General features: G+C 42.1%; 1 protein-coding gene and 1 pseudogene across 2 annotated transcripts in view; one reads left to right on the top strand and one right to left on the bottom strand.

Moving 5' to 3' along the window:
• The window catches only part of DNAH3 (dynein axonemal heavy chain 3), a 201401-nt gene extending 179499 nt beyond the window's left edge, over positions 1-21902 (bottom strand). Inside the window, exons 1-9 of the mRNA XM_021712292.1 lie at positions 21839-21902; positions 21383-21624; positions 15519-15623; positions 14722-14947; positions 9736-9808; positions 9170-9344; positions 6179-6368; positions 4322-4517; positions 898-1023 (exon numbers count right to left, since the gene is read on the bottom strand). Of these exons, the coding sequence (XP_021567967.1) occupies positions 898-1023; positions 4322-4517; positions 6179-6368; positions 9170-9344; positions 9736-9808; positions 14722-14947; positions 15519-15623; positions 21383-21403 (1112 nt within the window). The 5' untranslated portion in view covers positions 21404-21624; positions 21839-21902. The remainder of the gene's footprint in view (positions 1-897; positions 1024-4321; positions 4518-6178; positions 6369-9169; positions 9345-9735; positions 9809-14721; positions 14948-15518; positions 15624-21382; positions 21625-21838) is intronic.
• On the top strand, positions 12111-12596 carry LOC103260317 (annotated as a pseudogene). Its single transcript, XR_002481952.1, has one exon. The product of XR_002481952.1 is annotated as a thioredoxin domain-containing protein 17 pseudogene (transcript).
• Positions 21903-22796: the final 894 nt, after the last annotated feature.

Raw genomic sequence — 22796 nt, 5'->3', positions numbered from 1 at the left:
CCATTGGCAATACCCAAGTGGACAGGGGATCAGAGAGACAAGAGTTTCTTCATTACAATGAGACATTGGGGTGAAAGGGCACAAAGTAATGGAATGTTCTGTCCAACTTCTCTCTCTCTGGCAGGTGCCTGGTCTTTGATTCAGACTTTGTAGGGGGAAAGAGAAAACAAAGAAAGAAAACATAGAGGGAGAAACTCCAGCATGGCTACAGCTGCTCGAAGTTGAGAGTAAATATTAGACAACCGAAAGAGAAATGAGTGTTCTAGTGTTCCTTTCCTCCCATGTCTCCCAGTTGGGAACTATTGGTCCTTTTACTCTATTATGTAGTTTCTCTGATTGCTAGAAAAGTACTACTCTAGCAATCAGAGAAGTACGACAAATAGTTGTAGTCATAGAGGTAAGAATTATGATATTTACTGAGCAGCTATTATGTGCCAATTATTGCATATACATTTTCTCTGATAATAGGAATTCCATCAGTAGGTATTATATAAGGGAATTTCTCTGGCTCTGGATATAATACTGCATGCATTTTCAAAGACAAAAAAATTGCCTATGTATCTGAAAACCTCCAAACCTTGAGACTGTTTATCCAGACCATCTGAGTCATCTGTTTATCTGGACCATCTATAAGTCATTCATATGCATTATCCTGTATTCCAGCAAGGTCTCAAGGATTCCAGGAGGAGGGAATGGGAGTGGTACCCTCACAAGGAATGGTAATGACAGAGTTTGAAAAAGGCAGAGGGAGGGGCAAAGACCAACCCGACACGCAAGGAAGAGGAAAGAGAAGAATGTCAATGGACAAACCCTAGGCTGGGACCCAGTTTTCCTCTCAGAGCGTTTTCAGTCTTTATGCTCCTGTGACACAACCCCATCCCGGGGCCAGATACTGACTTGTTGAGAAGGATTTGGTGTGCCTCCATGCAGTGTTTCTGGATCACATCCTGGTATTCATGAGGCTGCAGGGGCAATTTTCCCGCCAGTAATTCTGCTGTTCGAACAAATCTGAGGTCCCTAAATCTGCCAAAAGAGAGGGAGAAACTTCCTAAGCCAAAGGTGTATATGTTCTTTTTCAATGACAGGAAACTAAAGCCGAGTAAAACCAATTCTTGTGTACCTGAAAAATCTGGGAGTTCGAGTAGGAAGTGGCTGGTTAAAAAGAACTCTCTCAAGGAGGAGATAAATGAGTCAACTCATGAGGCTTGTACCGGCCTCATTCTGGAAAACCCACCGACAGGGAATTTGGCTGGCTGGCAACTTGCCAGCTATTATTAGTAAATGGATAAATCCATTACAACAATGAAGATCCAGATGACAGGGCCATCTTCACCATCAAGTGGGTTTTACCCACAACTCGCTGTGACTTCTGGGTGAGCTACTCAAGGCGACTTGGAGGACTGCTTTGGCTTGAACCCAAAAGGCCCATGGACCTACCTCTTCCAGGCCTATAACTCCTGTCACTGCAAGAGTGAAGAAAGGCTGGCTAGTGAGAAGAAATGAGTTTTCCTCCCCATGAGGGGTATCCTTCCAAAATATGAATCAGTTCATGTCACTGGCTCACAAGCTTCCAATGACTTCCCATCTCAGAATAAAAAGCCCAAGTCCTTACGGGCCTGCCAGGCCCTCTGTATCCTTTGCCTTCTCTTTTATTCCTCACTCTCTCCATCACCTTCCTGACCTCTCCCTCCCCCCCAACTTACTCTTCTCCAGGCACACTCACCACGTTACTGTTCCCAGGACACCCCAGCATGCTCCTGCTTGGGTCCTTTGCACAGGCTGTTCCTGCTACCCGTAATACACATCCCCATAACAACCACAGGGCCAACCTCTTCACCTTCAAGTCATGACTTACATGTCACAGCATATAAGCAAAGGCTGCCCACAGCCGTGTGTGTGGTTGTGCAGGTTGTGTCCCATCTGTGGGGCCAAAATGACTGGGTGCTCTGCTTGCCAAGCAATGCACCCCATTGTTAAGCTGCATCCATCCCAGGAGGAGAAAAGGTAGGTGGGACAGAGGTTTTTCAGATTCAGACAAAAGTATTAATTGGTGAGTAGCCCCACTCCACCCCCAGACAAACCACGCTCCCCAGCCCATTACACTGGTTATTTTTTCTTTCCATAGAATATATCACTTTCTAACATAACATAAAATTTTCTTATTTATTATGTTTATTGCCTGTCTTCCCCCTAGAAAAATACAACTCACTGCTGTATCCACTACACTAAAACAACGTTTAGCACATACCAGGACATAGCAACTATTTGTTAAATGAATGAATGACTTAAATAAATGAAAAAATGAATGTCTTTAACAACAACTTGGAAGCCAAGAGAGAGATGAGTCTTTGTACCTAATATATATTCACTTTCTAGCTCATGTTTGAGTAACAGACCCTAAAACTATTGATGCTGGACAACTCCAGGGGTATCAGTAGGATAGTAGGAATGGATAAGGAGGGGTAGAAAGTAACAAAGAGTTCCCCAAATGGCCAAGCTCCCTCCACTTTTTTTTCTTCTTCCTGTTGGCCCATCAGGCTTAGCCAACCAAAAATGTGGCTGTCTAATGCTGTTTCATGGAACGATTACAGAGGGCACCATTCATAAAGTATTCTATGTGTATGGTGACCACTGGCACTGTGCAGCATGGCCATCCTGTAGCAGGAAATGGAACTAGAAAAGTGCTGCTTCTGGGCTACTCTTCCAAGCCATGCTGATACTACCCTGTTGGAACTCATGGAGCAACTCAGGCCAAGGCCTTTATGAAAGGAGATATAATGAAGCTCCTGAGAGTTTCTGTAATGAGTCAAGGCAGAACTTTGACCTACAACCCTGTAGGCAAGACCACTCATCCTGGGGGCAGGTTCACCAAGCCAGACACAGCATTCCTTGGCATGGTACCTTACATGATATGATGTAGGCCCCCAACGAATATTTGTTGAATAAACAGAAGAATCTCCTTCTGCCCTCTCCATGGCATGCTTGCCTTTGCCTGTTTCTCCCATGTCAATGGATGTCCTGTCCTTTGCCATACTCCCCAAGGACTCTTTAAGCTCACAAGTTTACCAATTCTCTTCCTGACACCTATTCCATTCATTTTTAAAGCACTCCTTTAAATTATCACTGCCTAATACTACTTTCCAAACTAGATCTTTCCCACTTTCTCAGCTCATCTCATTTCCTGTCTCTCATTAACACCATCTACCTTAATAACTTTCCCTCTTCCTCCAAAAATCCCAAAGCTTACATTTCTAGTCTTTTTTAGTGGAGGTGATGAACTTTGTCTTCATCTTACCTGACCAGGCACACAGTATCACTAGGGAAAAATAAAATCTGAGGACATCAGTTGCCACACATGTTTGATATCCAACCCTAATATGGCCCTTGCCACCACTCAATAATCCTATTATTCAACTTTCACTAAATCCCAACAAACTTCCCACATTGATCAGGCCAGGTTTTGCTCTTTCCTCAGAACTTAATCCACACTCGAGTTCCCAAACCTTCCACCGTTCACCAATCACTAAAACTTCCTAGAACTTTTAAAGTTAAATAGTGCACTGCACTCCAGCCTGGGCAATGGAATGAGATTCCAATTCTAAATCAATCAATCAATCAATCAGTAAAAAAGAGAAAAGAGTGATCCCTGCCTCCCCTCGATTTCTACATGTCTTGCGACCAATTTATCATTAATAACTGAGAGATCACTGCTTGCCAGCCTTGTGTTGGCACCAAGTTACATAAAGTAAGAACACCCATGCCCCCATACATCTCACAGGTTAGGGAGACACAAACAAACACACAATCATCATTTAGGGTAATAAATGTCCTAATGGAGGACATGGCAAATCAACACCTGCTGGGGACTTACGTTACATCAGACATTGTTCTAAGTGCTTTGCGTGTATTCAGTTAATTATTGCTCCTATCAATCCTATGAAGTAGGAACTCTTATTATCCCAAATTGAGAGACAAGGAAAGCAAGGCACAGAGAAGTGATGGCACACACCCATATTACCTGTGAAGTAGCAGAACTAGAAGCTGAAACTGAGCAGGCTGGCTCCAAGTCTATGCTCTTAAACAGGATGCTCTAGAGCTTAGAGACAGACACTGGGTGCTCTGTGAGCACAAAGGAGGGCCACTTAAGCCTCCGTGGAAACTTGTCTCTTATAGCTTATATACATTTTTGGTCCAAGATTTTTAGGCATTTCATTTCACTGCAAGGGCAGAGCTGCTCTCACCGTGCCCAGCACAATAGGCTCACTTTTGGGTGGATGCCAAAAAAGAAAGGGAACGAAAAGGGAGGGGAAGCACTTCTTACTCGGCAAACCACAGTTCTTTCAGGCTAAGCATCATGGGGTTCACCGTATGAAGATGCTCCTCATTCCACTTCTTGGCACTCCTGTAGACACTGTGCCAGGGCACAGGGGCCCGGATCACTCTTTGAGGAAACATGCGGGGCATGCTCTTTATGAAGAGTCTTTTTCTCTCCATCGGGTCCATGAGAATGTAATCAACTACAACCAAGAGAACAAACACCCTGTTATTAAGCAGGGACCTTGAGCACCCCATGCTCTAAGCTTCAACACTCAGAATATAAATGAGCCTCTGTCTATCTCCAAGGTCACGGGTAATCCCCCTGGGTATAACTCAACTGGAAAGCTTCACTCTGTTGGTGTTTTTCTTCTTGCTGAAGGTATTTCACAGGAAGGATTTCACCGTTTGGAGCACTCAGAACTTGGGTTTGAGTTCTGTTAGGATATTTAGCATAATACTTAACAATAAACTAGACCTCATTAGTCATTAATTGGCTTCTCACATCAAAACAATTACATGGAAAACTATTTTGTGTGATGCCAACACAATGGATGACAACAGATCCTTCAAAATGGAAAATAGAGAACAAATGTTTTACATGCTCAGGAAAGAAAGACTGGTAAAGTTTCATAGAGGAAGTAATATTTGTGCTGGGTCACAAAGAATGAGTTAGATAGGAAAAGAATGGAAGAGTGTTAGGAGCAGAGGTGCAATGTCATCACTTTTGTGTGTCATGCTCAAGCAGCTGTGAGCTATGCTGTGGCAGAAATATCAGGTACAAGTAGTGAAGTTAAAGGTGCTAAGACTAGAGAAGTAAGTTGGGATCTATAATTGAAAGACCTTACATGCTTATTCTTAGGAGTCATCGGGATCCTATATTGTTCTGTTACAATATAGGATCATTATGCTGACACCATTAGAAAGTTAAGAGAATTAAAAAAAAACAAAAACAAAAACAAAAACCTAGACAACTTGGTGAAGATAGCTGTTGTCCAGATAGAACAGCAATTTGGGGAACTAACAGGGTCACCCCCCCACCTTGGTATGTTTCTCACATTATTCACCAATCACCAAGTATTTCCCAATGACCTACTGTGTGCACCAGACACTGGGATAAGAATGAAAGGGAGTGAGGATCAATAATATATTCTTCACCATCAAAGAATTATTGGTCTAGCAAGGGAGTCAAAATCAATGGGAAATGAGCCGATAATGCCAGTGTTAATTACCTATACAGAAATAAAGGCATAGAAGTTTCAAAGCAGGATGAGTTGAAGGTAGACAAGGAGTGCTACCAATGTGGAGGATGGAGTGACCACTGAGAGCTATGGAGAGGAAAACTAACTTGAGAGAAGAAGCAGATCTGGAGCTAGACTCTAAAGTTGGAGCAGGCCCTTGCTACTCAGAGTTGCCCCGGGGGCAGTGGCATCTGCATCACCTGGCAGCCTGTTGGAAATGTAGAACCTCGGATCCCAAATTCAGAGCTACTGAATCAGAATCTGTGTTTTAACAAGATCTCCAGGGGAGGACGCACACTAATGTGGGAAGTGCTGGTGTCGACGTTAGTGATGACAGGGGTGTAGGGCATTTGAACTAAAGACTAAATGATATGTTTGGCATTTTCAGTGCAACTGATAAAGTGAGATGAATAAAGGTGCCCTCTAGGCTGGATCTGTGGTGGTTCATGCCTGTAATCCCAGCCCTTTGGGAGGATCACTTCAGGCTAGGAGTTCAAGACTAACCTGGGCAACATGAGATTCCATCTCTACAAAAATAAAAATAAATAAATAAAAATAATAGAAATTAAAAAGAAGAGGCCCTCCACATAAGAGCCACCCCCCCACCTTACGCCCAACTTTACCGATGCTTTTCATGAGGCTACTGTAATAGTCATTCTCCTTTTCCTGCATGAGGACCACTAGCAGGGGCTCCAGGAAGGGATTTGTCAGCAGTGTGTTAGAAATCAGCTCTGAAATCCGAACCATCACTTCGTCCTCCTGGGGAGCAATCATGTCTTTTCGAATTCCATTGGTCAGATAGTAATAGTATCTCTTCCATAAACAAACCAAAAAAAGAAAGTGATTGTGATTGAATACCTGTGCCCATGTGTCCCACCCATCAGCTATCAAGGGACCCTATTCACACAGCACTCATCCTCACCCTTCACCTGCTACAATAGTGCTTCCTGGGCCTGTTACTTCACACTCATGGCAAGATCACTGCCAAGTTTTCCCCGTGACTCCAAAGGATTTAAACACAGCCAGAGAGATTTCAGTGGGTGGGAAGGAAGGACTTGTCAAATGCCACACAGATAGAAACAGCAAAGTTAGTACAGAGGCCAGAGGCCAGGGATGAAGTCAGTATATTTGAGAGCTTTTAGGGAATGGTAGCCTGGCTCAGTGGCTCAGGCTTAATCCCAGCACTTCGGGAGGCCGAGGAGAGTAAATTGCCTGAGCCCGCGGGTTCGAGACCAGCCCAGGCAACTCAGCGAGACCTCGTCTCTACAGTAAATAAAAAATTAGCCGGGTGTGGTAGCATGCACCTGTAGTTCCGGCTACTTGGATGGCTGAGGTGAAAGGATCACAGGTCGATGCTGGGATGGCCATGAGTGTACCATTGCACTCCAACCTGGGCGAAGGAGTGAGACTCCGATTCAAAAAAAACAAAAAGAGGAATGGCAAGCTCTTTAAATGCACTCAAATAATTCACTCTCTGGAACAGCAATGATCCTCTACAAAGCACTTTGATCCTGTGGATTGCAGCTGTCAGTGGGAGAAAGTATCCCTAAAGTCCGAGTGAGACATGTGATAGTTCTTCTTTTTTTTTTTTTTTTTGAGTTGGAGTCTCACTCCATCGCCCAGACTGGAGTGCAGTGGCACGCTCCCGGCCACCGCAGCCTCGACCTGCTGGTCTCCGGCGATCCTTCCGCCTCAGCCTTCCAAGTAGCCGAAACTACAGGCGCACTACCACACCTGGTTGATTTTTAATTTATTGTAGAGATGAGGTCTCGCCAATTGGCTCGGGTGGGTCTCGAACCTGCGGGCTTAGGCCATCCACTCACCTCGGCCTCCCAAAGCGCTGGGATTACAGGCTGAGCCACCGAGCCAGGCCGATAGTTCTAATCCAACCATGGGCTTTTGAGTTTAAAAAGCAACGCAAATACACATATGAAACAAAAATGACCAATGCAACCTGGTGACTTCAAGAAGTTTTGTGTATTTAGAGTTTGCCTCTGAGTTGCTGGATGGCAGAGCAGCTCCAGGAATAAGTAATTTCAGATAGATGAGAAGCACAAAGTATGGGAAAGGGGCTTGAAATCAGCTTTGAGCTTCAGTGCCAGCAGCCTTGGTCAGAAGAGGCTGCAGTCAGTAATTGCAGGTCACCTCCTTCCAACATTGTGGAAGCAGCTTATATAAGGCAGTAGTGTTAGACTTCCCTGATTTTAAGAATTGCCCAGGCCAGGCTAGGTAGCTCATGCCTGTATTTCCAGTACTTTGGGCAGCTGAAGCGGGAAGATTGTTTGAGCTCAGGAGTTCAAGACAAGTCTGAGCAACATGGCACAACTTCATCTCTACAAAAAAATTTTAAAAATTAGCTGGGAATGGTGGTAGGTGCCTGAAGTCTCAGCTAATTGGGAGGCTGAGACAGGAGAGGCACCTGAGTCCAGGAGGTCAAGGCTGCAGTGAGTTCTAATCGTGTCAAAGCACTCCAGTCTGGGTAACAGAGAGAGAACCTGACTCACAAAAAAAAAAAAAAAAAAAGAAAGAAAGAAAGAAAGAAAGAAAGAAAAAAGGGAATTGCCTGGGTGTGGGGTTGGTAGAGGGAGTAGTGCTCTTGTTAAAATGAAGATTCACAGACCCCTCCTTAGGCAGTTAGGGGGTTTTAACAAGCACCCCAGGAGTTCCTTTGATCTTTAGGCAAGTTTGAGAAATGTTGCAGAGCTCTTAAGAGCACAGAGATTTTGGTATCAGCCAGATCTAGTTTTAGCCTTACTTTTGTCTCTTACCAGGTAATCTTGAGCACGCCCAGTCTACACCCTAGTTCCCACAACTGAACAATGAGGATAATCATAGAACCTGGGTCTTGAATACAGTCAAGTAGCTAGGAGGGTTTAACATGAAATTTTGCCAATGGTACATAGTCACTGTGAGTTTTTATTATTAATCATTTTATTATACACGATAAATCCACAAGCTATTTACTCTAGAGCTTTGTTCTTCTAAAATAGGGGTTGGAAACACAAATGTCTACCTGGAGCCAGGCAGGTAATGTTAGAGTGAAACTTGGCTGGACATAAGAAAAGAATAAGGAATGGTGGGGACTGTGATAAATTGGGGGATAAATTTCTAATCCAAAGGAGGTAGCTACAGCTCGGCACCAAATATTTTAACATTTTCGAGGGAAATTGGAATTGCAGCTTATGTGAGACTTTTCTCATTCTAAAAACACATCCACAGGTCAAATTCATCCTATGGCAAGGTTGCCAGATAAACTATAAGACTCTTTGAGAATATTTATACTAAATAATTATTCATTATTTATTTATCTGAAATTCAAATTTAACTGTGTGTCCTGATTTTTGTTTTGCAAAATCTGGCAACCCTAAACTATGGGCCATCATTTTTGTAACCTAAATTCTAAGAGGTTTCTATGACTTATTAGGGTAGAGAACTCTCTTTCTCTCACTTGTGCACTTACACACACAACTGCACCCTGTGTCTATCACGGGGTCTGAACCTTGGTATTTTTCAAACCTTCCCCAAGTGATTCTACAGTTTTTTCGTTTAGAATCACTGAAAGGTCAAGAGTAATACTCAGAAACTATGAGAAAGGCGGCAAAACAAGAACGCACCTCCAGGTCTGATTCCGATGGTTTGCTTTCTCTACTTTCTATTTCCATCTCCTGCTGTAACATCACATCAATCTGCTGTTCTGGACTCATTGGTCTGCTTCCTGGGAGTGTCAAAGATGTCTCCACCTCCTTCTTCAAGGGTGAGGAGGTTGAGGTGAGGAAAACTGACTTGGTCCTGAAAAGTAGACACAACCCGGCCCTCGGTGCTTGGTTCACCACAAACGTGCTGTGGGGTCAGCCTACTTTCTCCAACCTGATGAATGTGGTTCTGCCATAGAAACCTCTCTCCTCTGTGTCATCAAAAGGCATGTGTGTGTACATCAAAGAAGACCCTAACCACTGAACAACTCATAGGTATGTCATACGGTTTTGTTCAGATGGCTAATTTTTGTTTACAAACTAGAAAAAAAAAGTGGCTTAAGCTGATTGGTGGAAAAACACACGAGTCAGTGGGTGTCTGGGAATACTTTAAAGCCAAGGAGCAGAGTGTGGCTCTAACGAAACCACAGCCTTCTTCAGTTCAGCACAGTGTCCTGCATCCTATGGTACCCACAGTGATACCTTACCCAGTGACATCCTCTCTGTTTCTGGAAGAGAACTTCATTTTCTTTGTGATGGGCTCTGATGAGCTTTTATTTGCTGGAAGAATGGAGAAGAAAGACATCAGTGATGGGCAGGGCCCTTGGGCTATTCTGTCACAGGGACATGACTCTTGAAACAGTCCAGGAGTACACTAAGGGGAGTGGACACGATATGATGGGAAGATGTGAGTTCTAGGCTTTTAAGCATTACTCATAACTAGTGTGACCTTGAAGAAGTGACTTCATTACTTCAGGTCTCAGCTTCCCCAACTGTAAAATGGCTATGGCCATATGTTCCATCAATCCATATATTTGACAGCTATTAATAACTGCCTATTCTGTGTGCTTTTCAACATTATATACTCTATTTTCTAAGCATCTGTTGTATTATTTCTCTTTAAATAGACCCATGCTTTTAAACCTAATGCATTTATTTTTAAAGAAAATGTTATATGATTATCACAAATAGAAAAACAATAAGTATATAATTATTGCAAATGGAAAAACCAATATCATTTGCAATAAATAGAAGGCAACTACAAATAAATCCAATCAATGTTATAAAAATTATATCATTAAACTTTAGCTAGATATTGTTACTTGCTAAAGTCTCTAGCCTAAGGAAAATAATAAGTGGTAGAGAAGTGTTAGAGACATACTAATATTAAGTCAATACTTTTGAGAGACTCAAGATAATTGAAAACTACAGTTAAGATGTATTTTGATTTCATACTTTGAGCATCTTAGAATATTCTAAACACAACAATAACAGATAAAATACTCTTTATAATTTAAAGAAACATTGCATTGTTCACCAAGATGCTCTTCTATGTGAGCCAGAAATAAACACAGTGTGAAGTAAAAGTTATAAATTTGGCTTCTGGGTGCAAAACCAGGTAGAAGTAGTGAAAAGATTGATCCCTGGTGAATAACAGAATCCCAAGCACCCCATGATGTGGGGAACTAAACTGGGCTCACAGCATGCAGCCAGGACTAAAGAAAGGCTTCAGCACCCATAAAAACAGACTGAAGAGATAGCAGTAACATCATGCAGATAAGGTGTATGTGTCTTCAACTTACTTGGAGGCTAAAGATAGCACAGAAAAAAGGCTGGCGACAGCTAGCCCAAACTTCACACTGCCTCAGGGACCAGATCTATGAGATCCCCAAATATCTCCTTAGGATGGGAGCCCCAGGTCACCAGTATAACACCAGGGATAATTTGGGGTCCTAAGAGGCCAGATAAAGGGATAAGGGGGAAAAAAACCTAGATTATGAAGAAGAATGTATCAAAACAGTACACACTGTATGATTACATTTATATGTGAGAACAAGCAAAACTAATCTATGGTGAGAGAAATCAGAAAGTGATTACTCTGGGGTAGAATGGTATGGAATAGGGGAGAGAATTTATTAGAAAGGAACACAAGAAAACTTTCTCTCGTGATGGAAATACTCTATATCTTGTTTGGGTGGTGGCTATTTATATAAACAACTGTCAAAATGCATGAACTTTACATTTAAGTACCCATATGTGAATTTTATTTGTTTATTGAGTTGGAGTCTCACTCTGTCGGCCAGACTGGAGTGCAGTGGCACGCTCCGGCCACTGCAGCCTCAACCTGCTGGGCTCCAGCGATCCTTCTACCTCAGCCTTCCAAGTAGGCGGAATCACAGGCGTGCGCTACCACGCCCGGCTAATTTTTGATTTATTGTAGAGATAAGGTCTCATCAAGTTGCCAGGGTGGGTCTCGAACCCGCAGGTTCAAGCAATCTACTCGCCTTGGCCTCCCAAAATGCTGGGATTACAGGCTGAGCCAACGAGCCCAGCCTATGTGCACTTTATTATGTGTGAACTGTACCTCAATTAAAAAAAAAAAAAAAAGGAGGGTGACGCATGCAGCAAGAAGGGGCATAAAAGCCCTCAATGTAAGCCTGCAAAATAAAATGACAGAACACACAACAAAAGCCAGTACTAAAAGACAGCCAATAAACTCAACAATTGCAGGTGATGCACAAAATGGAAATAATCCAGCAGTACCAGTACAGCTCCAAAATAAATGTTTAAGATCCTCAAAACAAAAATATATTTAATGAATAATAAGCAGAAATCCACTCAAGCAAGGACTTGAATAATAGATACCAGTGCCTTTCCTGTCTGAAGAAAGCATCTTACCAGTTCATGCTCAAATTCTCTGGTATGGCTAGGAATTCTTGTGACAATTGAATCTGGAAGCCATTAGTACTAGCTCTCCACAGACATCAATACTTTTAGAAATACAAAATGGGAAAATGTGACCTTTTAAAAAATATCTACATTTGGGCCGGACCCGAGGACAACTCCCGTAATCGCAGCACGCTCTCCCGATGGCCCGGTACGAGGAGGTGAGCGTGTCCGGCTTTGAGGAGTTCAAGCGGGCAGTGGAGCAGCACAATGGCAAGACCATTTTCGCCTATTTTACCGGTTCTAAGGACGCCGAAGGAAAGAGCTGGGGCCCAGACTGCGTGCAGCCTGAACCAGTTGTATGAGAGGGGCTGAAGCATATTAATGAAGGATGTGTGTTCATCTACTGCCAAGTAGGAGAAAAACCTTATTGGAAAGACCCAAATAATGACTTCAGAAAAAACTTGAAAGTAACTGCAGTGCCTACACTACTTAAATGTGGAACACCTCAAAAACTGGTAGAATCTGAGTGTCTTCAGGTCAACCTTGTGGAGATGATGTTCTCTGAATATTAAGATTTGATGATGGCAATTGTGTCATGATTTCCTAATTTGTTCTAGTATTTTCAAAAAGCTGTATAGTTGCTTTGAATTCATGTTACCAATAAATAAATGATGTTAAAAAAAAATGTCTACATTCAAGGGGTGTACATGCAGGTTTGTTACATGAGTATTTTGCATGATGGTGAGGTTTGGGATCCTATTGAGTCCATCACCCAGATGGTGAACACAGTACTCTGAGAGTGGTGGTTTTCAATCCTTGCCCCCTCCCTCTCCTTTGGGAGTCCCCAGTGTCTGTTCCCATCCTTATGCCTGTGCATACTTAGTGTTTAGCTCCCCTTCATAAGTGAGAACATACAGTATTTAGTTTTCTGTTTCTGAGTTAATTTGCTTAGAATTATGGCCTCCAGCTGTATCCACTATGCATCAAAGGACATGATTTCATCTTCTTTACGACTGTATAGTATTCTATGGTATAGAGGTACCACAGGAAAAAGTAATATTCAAATTATTATTTAAGAAAAATATTACATGATGACTGTTGTAGACCAAATGTTTATGTCCCTCCAAAATTCATATGTTGAAACCTAATCTCCAACATGATGGCATCTGGAGATGGAACCTTTTGAGAGGTGATTAGGTCATGAGGGCTCATGAATCCTCATGAATGAGATTGTGCCTTTATTAAAGAGACCCCAGAGAAGTCCCTCACCACTTTTCCCATGAGACCACACAGCAAGGAGACAGAGAAGACAGATGTCTATGAATCAAGAGGAAGACCCTCACCAGACACTGAATCTGTGATCAGTGTCTAACCTTGATTTAGACTTTTAAGCCTCCAGAACTGTGAGCAGTAAATTTCTATTGCTTTTAAGTCATTCACCTTATGGTATTTTGTTATAGAATCCCAGATGAACCAAGACAATGACCATGAAATTAGCAACTACAGCAGGAAACTTAAGTTTCTGTGTATTAAAATCTTGAACATTTGGATATTTAATGTTTGCTGCAGGTCCTTGCATCAGGAACATGCAGAGATATCATCCTAGAGATGTGCATGTGTATTTAATAAACAACACTGGTGAGAACCACTTGGGAAAAAAAATCCTCCAAGTGATATTGAAAGGGATATCTATAAGAATAGAGTAAGAAATTGGAGGGTGAAGTAGGAATCATAAGTAGAACCCATTAAGAAATCTGAAAATGAAAAGACATTGTCATTAAAACAAATTTAAAAAACACTCATTAGACATGATAAACTCAATACTCAAACAGAAAATTAGTGAACTGGAAAATATAACTGAGAAATTTACACAAACACAGTACAGATAGAAAAATGAAAAATATGAAAATGATTCTGAGAAACAGAGCAGGTTGAGAGGCTCCAACATGTGTCCAACAAATGTTACTATAGGATATCTTTAAGCAGATACATGTGTACTTGGTGCAAATTAATAAGTTAATACATAGAAAGTACTGTGGTAAGCAGCTTCCCAGATGGCGCCCAGAGAGCCCCATCTCCTGATATCATGTCTTTGTGTAATCTCCCCTTGAGTGTGGGCTAGATCTGGTGACTCACTCATACCAAATGGAATATAGCAAAAGTGATAGGATGCCACTTCTAAGATTACATTCCAAAAAAGACTATGGTTTCTGTCTTGCTGACTCTCTCTCTCTCTTTCGCTCTCTCACTCTCTTGCTCTCTCCCTCCCTCACTCCAAAGGAAGTCAGAAGTCATGTTGTGAACTGTCTTATGGAGAAGGCCACATGGCAAGAAACTCATGTCTATGGACAACAATCCAGCAAGGACCTGAGAATGTGAGCGAGATTGAAAGAGGATTCTCCCTTAGTTGTCTTTAGATGACCATGGCCCTGGTAGACACTTTGAATGCACATCTATGAGACATGATGAGTGAAAACTACTCATATAAGTCATGCCCAGATTCCTGACCCACAGAAACTGTGGGATAATAAACAGCAGTTGTTTTAAGCCACAAAATTTGGGGGTAATTTGTTATGCAGCAGTCAATAACACAAGAACATAGAATAGTGCTGACATATGTAGGTGGTCCATAAATGTTAGCCATTACAATCATTTCCATTTCATAGATGAGAACAGTGAGTCTCTATGAAGTTCTCCAGAGGTAGCTACAGCCAGAGAAAGAGCCAGGACTAGAACCCAGGAGTAGAAGTTTCACTCCAAAGCCCCTTTCTCCAAGGGCAAGTAAGACACACTGACACAAGTACCTGATGATGGCAGCCCCTGACTGGTCCTGTTTCTAGGGACTTTGATAGTGGTTGGCTGGTAGACCTTCAGCAGGTCTTTCAGCTTCAGGTCCTGGGCCATCAAGGAGTAGTTGTTAGCAATGGAGTCACTCGGTCCACGGTGGTGGTGCTGCTCTTTGAAGGGCACAGCCAGGGTCCATGATGTGCGTTGCATCAAGGGAGGATAAAAGCTATGCGACATGACAGTCTACAAGGGAAGAGGTACATAGTGAGACATAATGAGGGACATCTCCCAATGAGTGTGGGCTCTGCTTACACTGAGACAAGAGTTCCACATGCCTTGTGTTGTCTTCTACCTTCTGCACTCCCAGTGAAAATACTTTCTGAATGGACACTGACTATAACTCTCTTACCACTGTGAACATGATTTCTGACATCAGGGATAATAGCTGGCATTCAGCAATAACTCTGAGGTAGGTAACTGACATGTCTTGCTTTTATTCCTTAAGGATGTGGCTCTAAGGTAGGTATAATGAATGGCCTTCATTCACAGTGGAAGATACAGAAGTTCAGAGAATTTAAACAACACAGCAGGTAAGTGGGGAGGGCAGATTCGAACTCACCTTTGTACAACTGCAGAGTTCTTTCTCCCACACTGCTGCAGCCTCATCTGGTGGCAAAAATGACCAAAGCCACTAATCCCAATTTTCAAGTCTGACTGTTGGTCCCCCACTAGTACCTGCCAGTTGCCTACATAGACAGGACGTGTTCTTCACTCGCTACCCTCAACAGAAGAGCTGGCAGGCAGGTGTGCATACCTGATAGAGTTCAGATGGTTCCTCATTAACAGAAGCAGGGAGAGGGGGCAGTTCTGGCCGCATCTGGGAGTAGCTCATGTGATGAATCGAGTCACTTTTGGCAATCTGTGGGAAATGGGAACAAAGACACCCTTCAGGAATTAGGAAAGACTTCCAAGTCTCTGGGCTGGTAAGGACAAAAGAGGTTCCCAGGAAAGGTTTTAGGCACAAAGTTCTGCTCACGAAACACCCTCCTTACCCCCCCCATCCATTAAGTATGCTTCGTTTTTGTGAAATTGACAAATACAATTGTATGTATTTTTATCATATACAACATGATGCTTTGAGATACATATAAATTGTGGAATGACTAAAACTAGCTAATTAACATATGCATTACCTCACATGGCTATTATATTTGTGGTGGGAATGCTTTACATCCAATCTTGTAGCATTACTCAAGAATACAATATATTATGTTTTTTGTTTTTGAGTTGGCATTTCACTCTATCACCCACACTAGAGTGCAGTGGCACAATCATGGCTCACCACAGCCTCAAACTATGGGGCTCAAGCAATCCTACCACTTCAGCCAGCTCAGAAGATTGAGTAGCACATCCCACCATGTCCAGTTAATTTTTTTTTATTTTTTTGTAGAGATGAGGTCTCACTATGTTGCCTAGACTGGTTTCAAACTTTTGGGCTCAAGCAATCCTTCCACCTTAGCATCCCAAAGTGCTGGGATTACAGGCGTGAGCCACCATACCCAGCAAGAATATAATATACTATTAACCATGGTCACCATGCTGTACAAGAGATCTCTTGAAATTATTCCTCCTATCTTACTGAAATTTTGTATCCTGTGACCAATATCTCCCCAATCCCCCCATCCCAGCCCCCATTTTACTTTTTAATCATCAACTCCTCCATGGCTTCCCTTCTATGAGCAAATTTGGTTACTTTCTCTCATAGGAAGAGGCCAGATTCTGAAAGCATCCATGGTAGCCTACCCTAGGGAATGACTAAAGAGGGCAACTTAAAAAAAATTGACTCCTGCATTTTCACATATGCAAAGTTCCAAAGAGAAATTCTCTCAGGCAGTGGCACTGCATTTTCTGTCTACACACACATAAGTAACTCTCTGTGTTTCCTGTGAAAAGGAAAAATATTATTTAAAAGCGCAGCTGTTTGAGTTCACCATTCCATTCAGTGAGTACATACTTGGGAGTAAGCCTCAGGTGGGGGTGCACTTGTGGCTCCCATGACAACTCTCAGGTCCTAAGTGCCCCTCAACCTCCCTGAGCAGAGCCAAAAGAGATTGCATTATTGAAAAAAATTGTTTAAAAACAGCCTCTATATGCAAAGCAACTACTTCATCTGGGGCTATGCAATTTGTCCCAACACTGGAAGAAAAATTGCTGGTCTGGACTTATTGAGAGGTGACGTTGTACAGCACTTTAAAGGTGGTGTGGGGGATTTTCAAGGGCAATTTTGGCTCTCTGTGATTTCCACCTTAGGCAATGACTTTGGGCTTAACTAATGTGTAAATTGAGACATTATTGTATCAACGTGATTTATTTGGGTCTGCAAACTATGTCATGAAACATAATTGGTAGGGTTGGGGAAGAGGCATATGACTCAGCTATTAGCTGTCCTCCTCCTCCTCCAACCCCTCACTGATGACTCAAATTGACCTCCATTATCTCCCCTGGACTACCTACCTTATTAAATAGCAACAAAGAGAGCAGCAATAAGATCTACTGCTATTTCAAATTATTATGTGCCAGGCACTATACAACCTTATGAGTTTTTTTCATACTTGCATTCTAGCTGAAGAAAATAAGGCTCAGAGAGAAAAGGTAATACATTCCAGCTACATACTAGACCAACTTGTTTTCTAAGTCAGTGGCTTATCTATCTATCTACCTACCTACCTATCTATCACCTATCAATCTATCATATAGATGAGGTTCTCACTATGTTGCCTAGGTTGGTCTTAAACTCCTGGACTCAAGTGATCCTCCTGCTTCAGCCTCCCAAAGTGCTGGGATTATAGGTGTGAACCACCACACTCAGCCTCAGTGACTTTGAAATATATATCATTCTGACTGCCAACACACTGAAAACAGCAAGAAAAACATGCCTCCAAAACATATCAATAAATCACTTATGTGGCAAATTACTTTAGGAAGGTGGTAGACTTTAACATTCAACAAAAACATGCAAAATCATAAAGAAAGATGATTCCTGAGTCTGGGATCTTTAAAAACAGAATGAGTTTACTTTATCTAGTGGTAAAATCAGCGGTAGAATTCACTGATTCAGTGGTTCTCAAAAATTGTGATGTGTCAGATATATTCATCAGTGGAATTTTATTAAAAGTAGAAGTGCTTGAGTCCTAACTCAAACATGATGCATTTGAGAACCACTGACAATGTTGCGTTCATCTTACACACTTTGCTATATTGCTTTAAATCACTGTGTCTGACTCTGCTCTTGACCTCAATTACAAGGATCTGAAAGTTGACCAGTCATCTTCATGAGCCCCCTCCACTACTGAAATGAATACCAGATCTGTACTGATGAGGTGAACAAAATGGAAAAATCTCAGCATCAAACTTAAAGGAAATTAGCAGGGACTATACTATCTGAGGAAGATTTTGGCAACAGTGTTTTCAAGAGTATGAAGTCACTCACAGGTTCTTTCAGGATCTCAGGTACAAGACATATACTGATTGATAAATTAGGGCTATGTGTATTTTGTCTTTGCAAGCGAGAAGATTTTGTGGTCAGTGGAGAGCTTCCCTTTGGCATAGTTTTTAAATCTATTTCAAATAATAATCTTCATTAAAAGAGCAACAAGCAAACAACATGCAATTTGGACATCTTGAGTAAGTTACAACAAGAGTGGGAATGAATAGTTAACCCTAAAAAATCTCTGACCTAGACCAGGTGCAATGGCTCTTGTCTACAATCACAGCACTTTGGGAGGCCAAGTTGGGAGGACTGTTTGAGGCCAGGAGTTCAAAACCAGCCTGGGCAACACAGTGAGACTCCCATTTCTACAAAAAAAAAAAAAAAAAAATTAAAAATTACCCAGGCCCATGCCTGTTGTCTTCACTACTTAAGAGGCCAAGGCAAAAGAATTGCTTGAGCCCAGGAGTTTGAAACTGCAGTGAGTTACGATCACCCCACTGTACTCCGGCCTGAGTGACAGAGTGAGAACCCATCTCTAAAAACAAAAACTTGAAGTTAACATTATTTAGGAAGTGTGGCATTTATGTTTCTGATGATTCATGCTCTGACACCAACTGGGAAATTATTCATCACAACAAAAGAAATGGAATATAGCTCTAGGCACATAACTGGCTCTACTCCAGCTTTAATCTTTGTTGTATACAAGGTTGGACAATGAAGTCTGTGAACTTGCCACTGTGTGTTTATGTTGGCAACACTGTACAAACAACTCGGTAAGGTTTCTTAACCTTGGCATATCAGTGTCTCACAGCTGTGTTCGTGTCATTATGTGGCGGTGTCTTACTGACTGGTGTTCATTATTGTCGTTGCATGTTTTTGTGTGCCATTGCGAGAATGTCTGAGCTTGAATTAGAGCAACGAATAAACATTACATTTCTTGTTAAACTTGGCAAGAGTGGAAGTGAAATTGGAGACATAGTATTCCAAGTTTATAGAGATAATGCCATGAAGAAAATGGCAGTGTACAAATGGATAAAATGTTTTTCTGAGGGGACACAAACCATTGCTGATGAAGAGAGGCCAGGACAGACAGGAAAGAGCAAAACTGATGAACACATTGCAAAAATTCATCAAATTGTGTGTCAAAATTGTCGGCTGACTGTGAGAAGTATGGCAGACCAAATAAACATCGATAGAGAAATAGGAAAACCTTAACTGAAAATCTTGGCATGAGAAAGGTGTGTGCAAAAATGGTCCCAAAGGAGCTCTTGCATCACGATGATGCACCAGCTCACACAGCACTGTCTGTGAGGGAGTTTTTAGCCAGCAAACAAATAACTGTATTGGAACACCATTCCTACTCACCTGATCTGGCCCCCAATGACTTTTTTCTTTACCCAAAGATACAGGAAATATTGAAAGGAAGACATTTTAATGACATTCAGGACATCAAGCATAATACAACAACAGCTCTGATGGCCACTCCAGAAAAATAGTTCTAAAATTATTTTGATGGGTGGGCCAGGTGCTGGTGTTGGTGCATAGCTTCCCAAGAGGAGTACTTCAAAGGTAACTGTAGTGATATTCAGCAATGAGGTATGTAGCACTTTTTCTAGGATTAATTAGCAAACTTACTTGTCAGACCTTATAGTGTGGCTGATCCCAGTCCCTGGCTCAAGCGCAAGGCATTTGACACAGGTCTCACCAACAGCCTATTCCAACCTCCTAGTCACAGTGATTGGTTCAAAGGTAAGCATGAGAATCACGTTGGGTTGATCAGAGGATTTCCTGACTCTTTCACTAGAGCTATTGAGAAAAGGATACTGTCTTTTCATTAGGGTCACTGATTGTGAGGATGTTTATGACCAGAGCTCCTAACAGCCATCTTTGCCTTATGTAGGAGAAAGTCTGCCTTAGAAAAAAGCAAACACAGAGTAAAGCAGAACCACCAGAAGGAGAAAGAAAGACTCTCAATGACATCAACTGGACCCCTAGATCCAACTTGGACTTCTTGGTTACTTGAGCCCACAAATTCTCTTGGATTTGAGCCAGACTGAATTATATTTATGTCCCTCCAAACTGAGAAATGGTCATCTAAGGGAGAGATATACAGGCAGCTGAGCTGATAACAGAGTGCTCAGATTACAGAACAGAGATGCCATGTCATAAAAACAGACAGATGAACCATTCTTGGGATAATGAGGATAATGAAGAAAGCAAATTATGAACATTTTGCGGAACACAATGGAGAGAAGCAGAAACAAATCAAACAAATCAAACTTTGAGCTAGTTCACAGGCAGAGCCTAACTTACACACAGAGTCACAAACACCCTGACAGCAGAAGACATCTCAGTCCATGGGACAGGAACATGCAGATCTAGACATCAATTTCTGAACAGAGCAAAGAGAGTTGGATTTTTTTTTGTTTTTTAAAACCATATCTAAGAACTCTCCATGGCAACTTTAAGGAAAAGAGATGGAGATTATTGTAAGAACTACCTGACTATGTAAATGGTTTGTTAAAAGCATCAGTGCTTAAGTCTTTCCTTTGGTAAATTTCAGGTAGTTTTCATTTCAGGCATAGGTTCTACTTGAATTTTCTAAGGTTTTCTAAAATGTTTCTTTGGGCATATATAATCAAGATTCTGGTAGATTGAGTAGAACTGTTGCTTTTAGGCAGTTTATTTCTGATTACACATGCATTTGCAAGTCCTTCACAGAGGCAGTTTCCAAATGCCTACCTGAGGACCTGAATCATTTGGGTCTTAGTTAAAAATATAGATTCCAAGGCCCCACCTCAAATCCTCTGGATCAGAATCTAGGGGTCAGACCAAGATTCTGCTTTTAAGACGTTCCCCTGAATAGTCTAATATTCAGCCAGAGTAGAAAACTGTTGGTTGCAATATATGGTTTAATGGCCCTGGAAGGGAGAAAAAAAAAAGAATGACAGGCATCTATTCCTGAATTTTTTATAGCAAAACTAAAAGATGTCCAAAAGACTAATTCAGCAAAAATTATATTTCAAAGAAGACAATGTAAAAATATGATTAACACACTTGTGCAGTCAAGGGAATCTAACATGACAATTGGCCTATGATCAGAACATCCTCCTTCACATGTATTTTCAAATTCCCACACATTAAAAATACAGGTAAACAAAGAAACATGCCTTAAAATTCCCACCTACCTTCTGAGATGAACAATCCATGTCACTGGTATCCACTCTAATTGTTGCTATTTTTTAAAATGAATAAAGAGCTCTCAGTTTCTCCAGGGACACTCTTCTCCTATCCAGTTGCTCTGAAATTCACACTTCCTTACAGCATAATAGGACATGACACCGACCACGGAACTTTCTAGATGTTCTGAAAGCTCCGTTCACAGGGCTGCCTCTCTGAGATCATAGACTTCAGCCCCCTGAGGAGTTCCCTGGTAGAAGAGGAGAGATAGGAAAGCTACAGATGAGGGGACAGCATTGGCTTTCTGCTGGGCTTTTAATTCCAGTTCCTGCTCCTTCCGCAATGGTCACTCTTCCTTTCCCTTGAGTGGCTCCTCTCTTGGGAAGTTTTCCAGAAACACACTGAGTTCACTGTAGAGGAAAGACTGAAGTAGAGTTACATATTAATACAAAGAGGGAGAAAGCATCCCCCAACAACACCCCGGCAGCCTGCACTTTTCCCCTCCTCTCCCTGCTTTAACACTGGCAGTGCTTGTAGGCTGGCCCTGGGCATGGTAACCAGGCCTCAGCGTCTGTTGCTAAGGGAAGGAGGGGCCTCTGCGGTACCTACACACAAGACTGGGCTTGACCTAGCTCCATGTCCTGGAGTCTCCCTTTGCTGGAAGCCCAGTTAGCAGCAGGAAATGTTGGTGACAGGAGAAGATGGGAAGGGGTTTAGCAATGTTCCAGGAATGCAGAGTGAATGGCAACAAGGGATCACATTTGGAAAGATTAGAAGCACATAGATTGGTGATTAAGTTCCTGGGTTCTACAGTCTGATTGGGACAGGTCTGACTTCAGATCCTGCTCTTCCCATCAATGAGCTCTGTGGCTTAAATAAATTGCTTAGCTTCTTTTTTGTTTATAAAAAATTTCTTTTGTCTGTAAAATGGCAATAATATAAATACCTACTTCGTAGGGTTGCTTTAAAGGATTAATGAGATACTGTTTATGGAGTCATTTGGACATAATAGAAGGATAACCTTATCCCAGTTTGCCTAGGATTTTTCCAGTTTTTTTGTTTTGTTTTTTGTTTCTGAATTGGAATCTCACTCTGTCACCCAGGTTGGAGGGCAATGGCATGCTCCCAGCCACTGCAGCCTTGACCTGCTGGGCTCAGGCGATCCTTCTGCCTCAGCCTTCCTAGTAGCTGGAACTACAGGCACATGCCACTATGCCCAGCTGATTTTTTGCTTTATTGTAGAGATGAGGTCTCGCCAAGTTGCCCAGGCTGGTCTTGAACCGGTGGACTCAGGCAATCCTTTCACTTCGGCCTTCCAAGGTGCTGGAATTATAGGCATTAGTCACCGTGTCCGACTTGATTTTTCCAGTTTTGACACCATAAGTTCTGCATCCTGGGAACCCCTCAGTTCTAGGCAAGCTG

This window comes from Carlito syrichta, unplaced genomic scaffold (assembly GCF_000164805.1).
Source record: "Carlito syrichta isolate Samal-C Ts95f unplaced genomic scaffold, Tarsius_syrichta-2.0.1 Scaffold303175, whole genome shotgun sequence".
NCBI lineage: Eukaryota > Metazoa > Chordata > Mammalia > Primates > Tarsiidae > Carlito > Carlito syrichta.
This window is presented reverse-complemented; position numbering and strand designations above follow the sequence as displayed.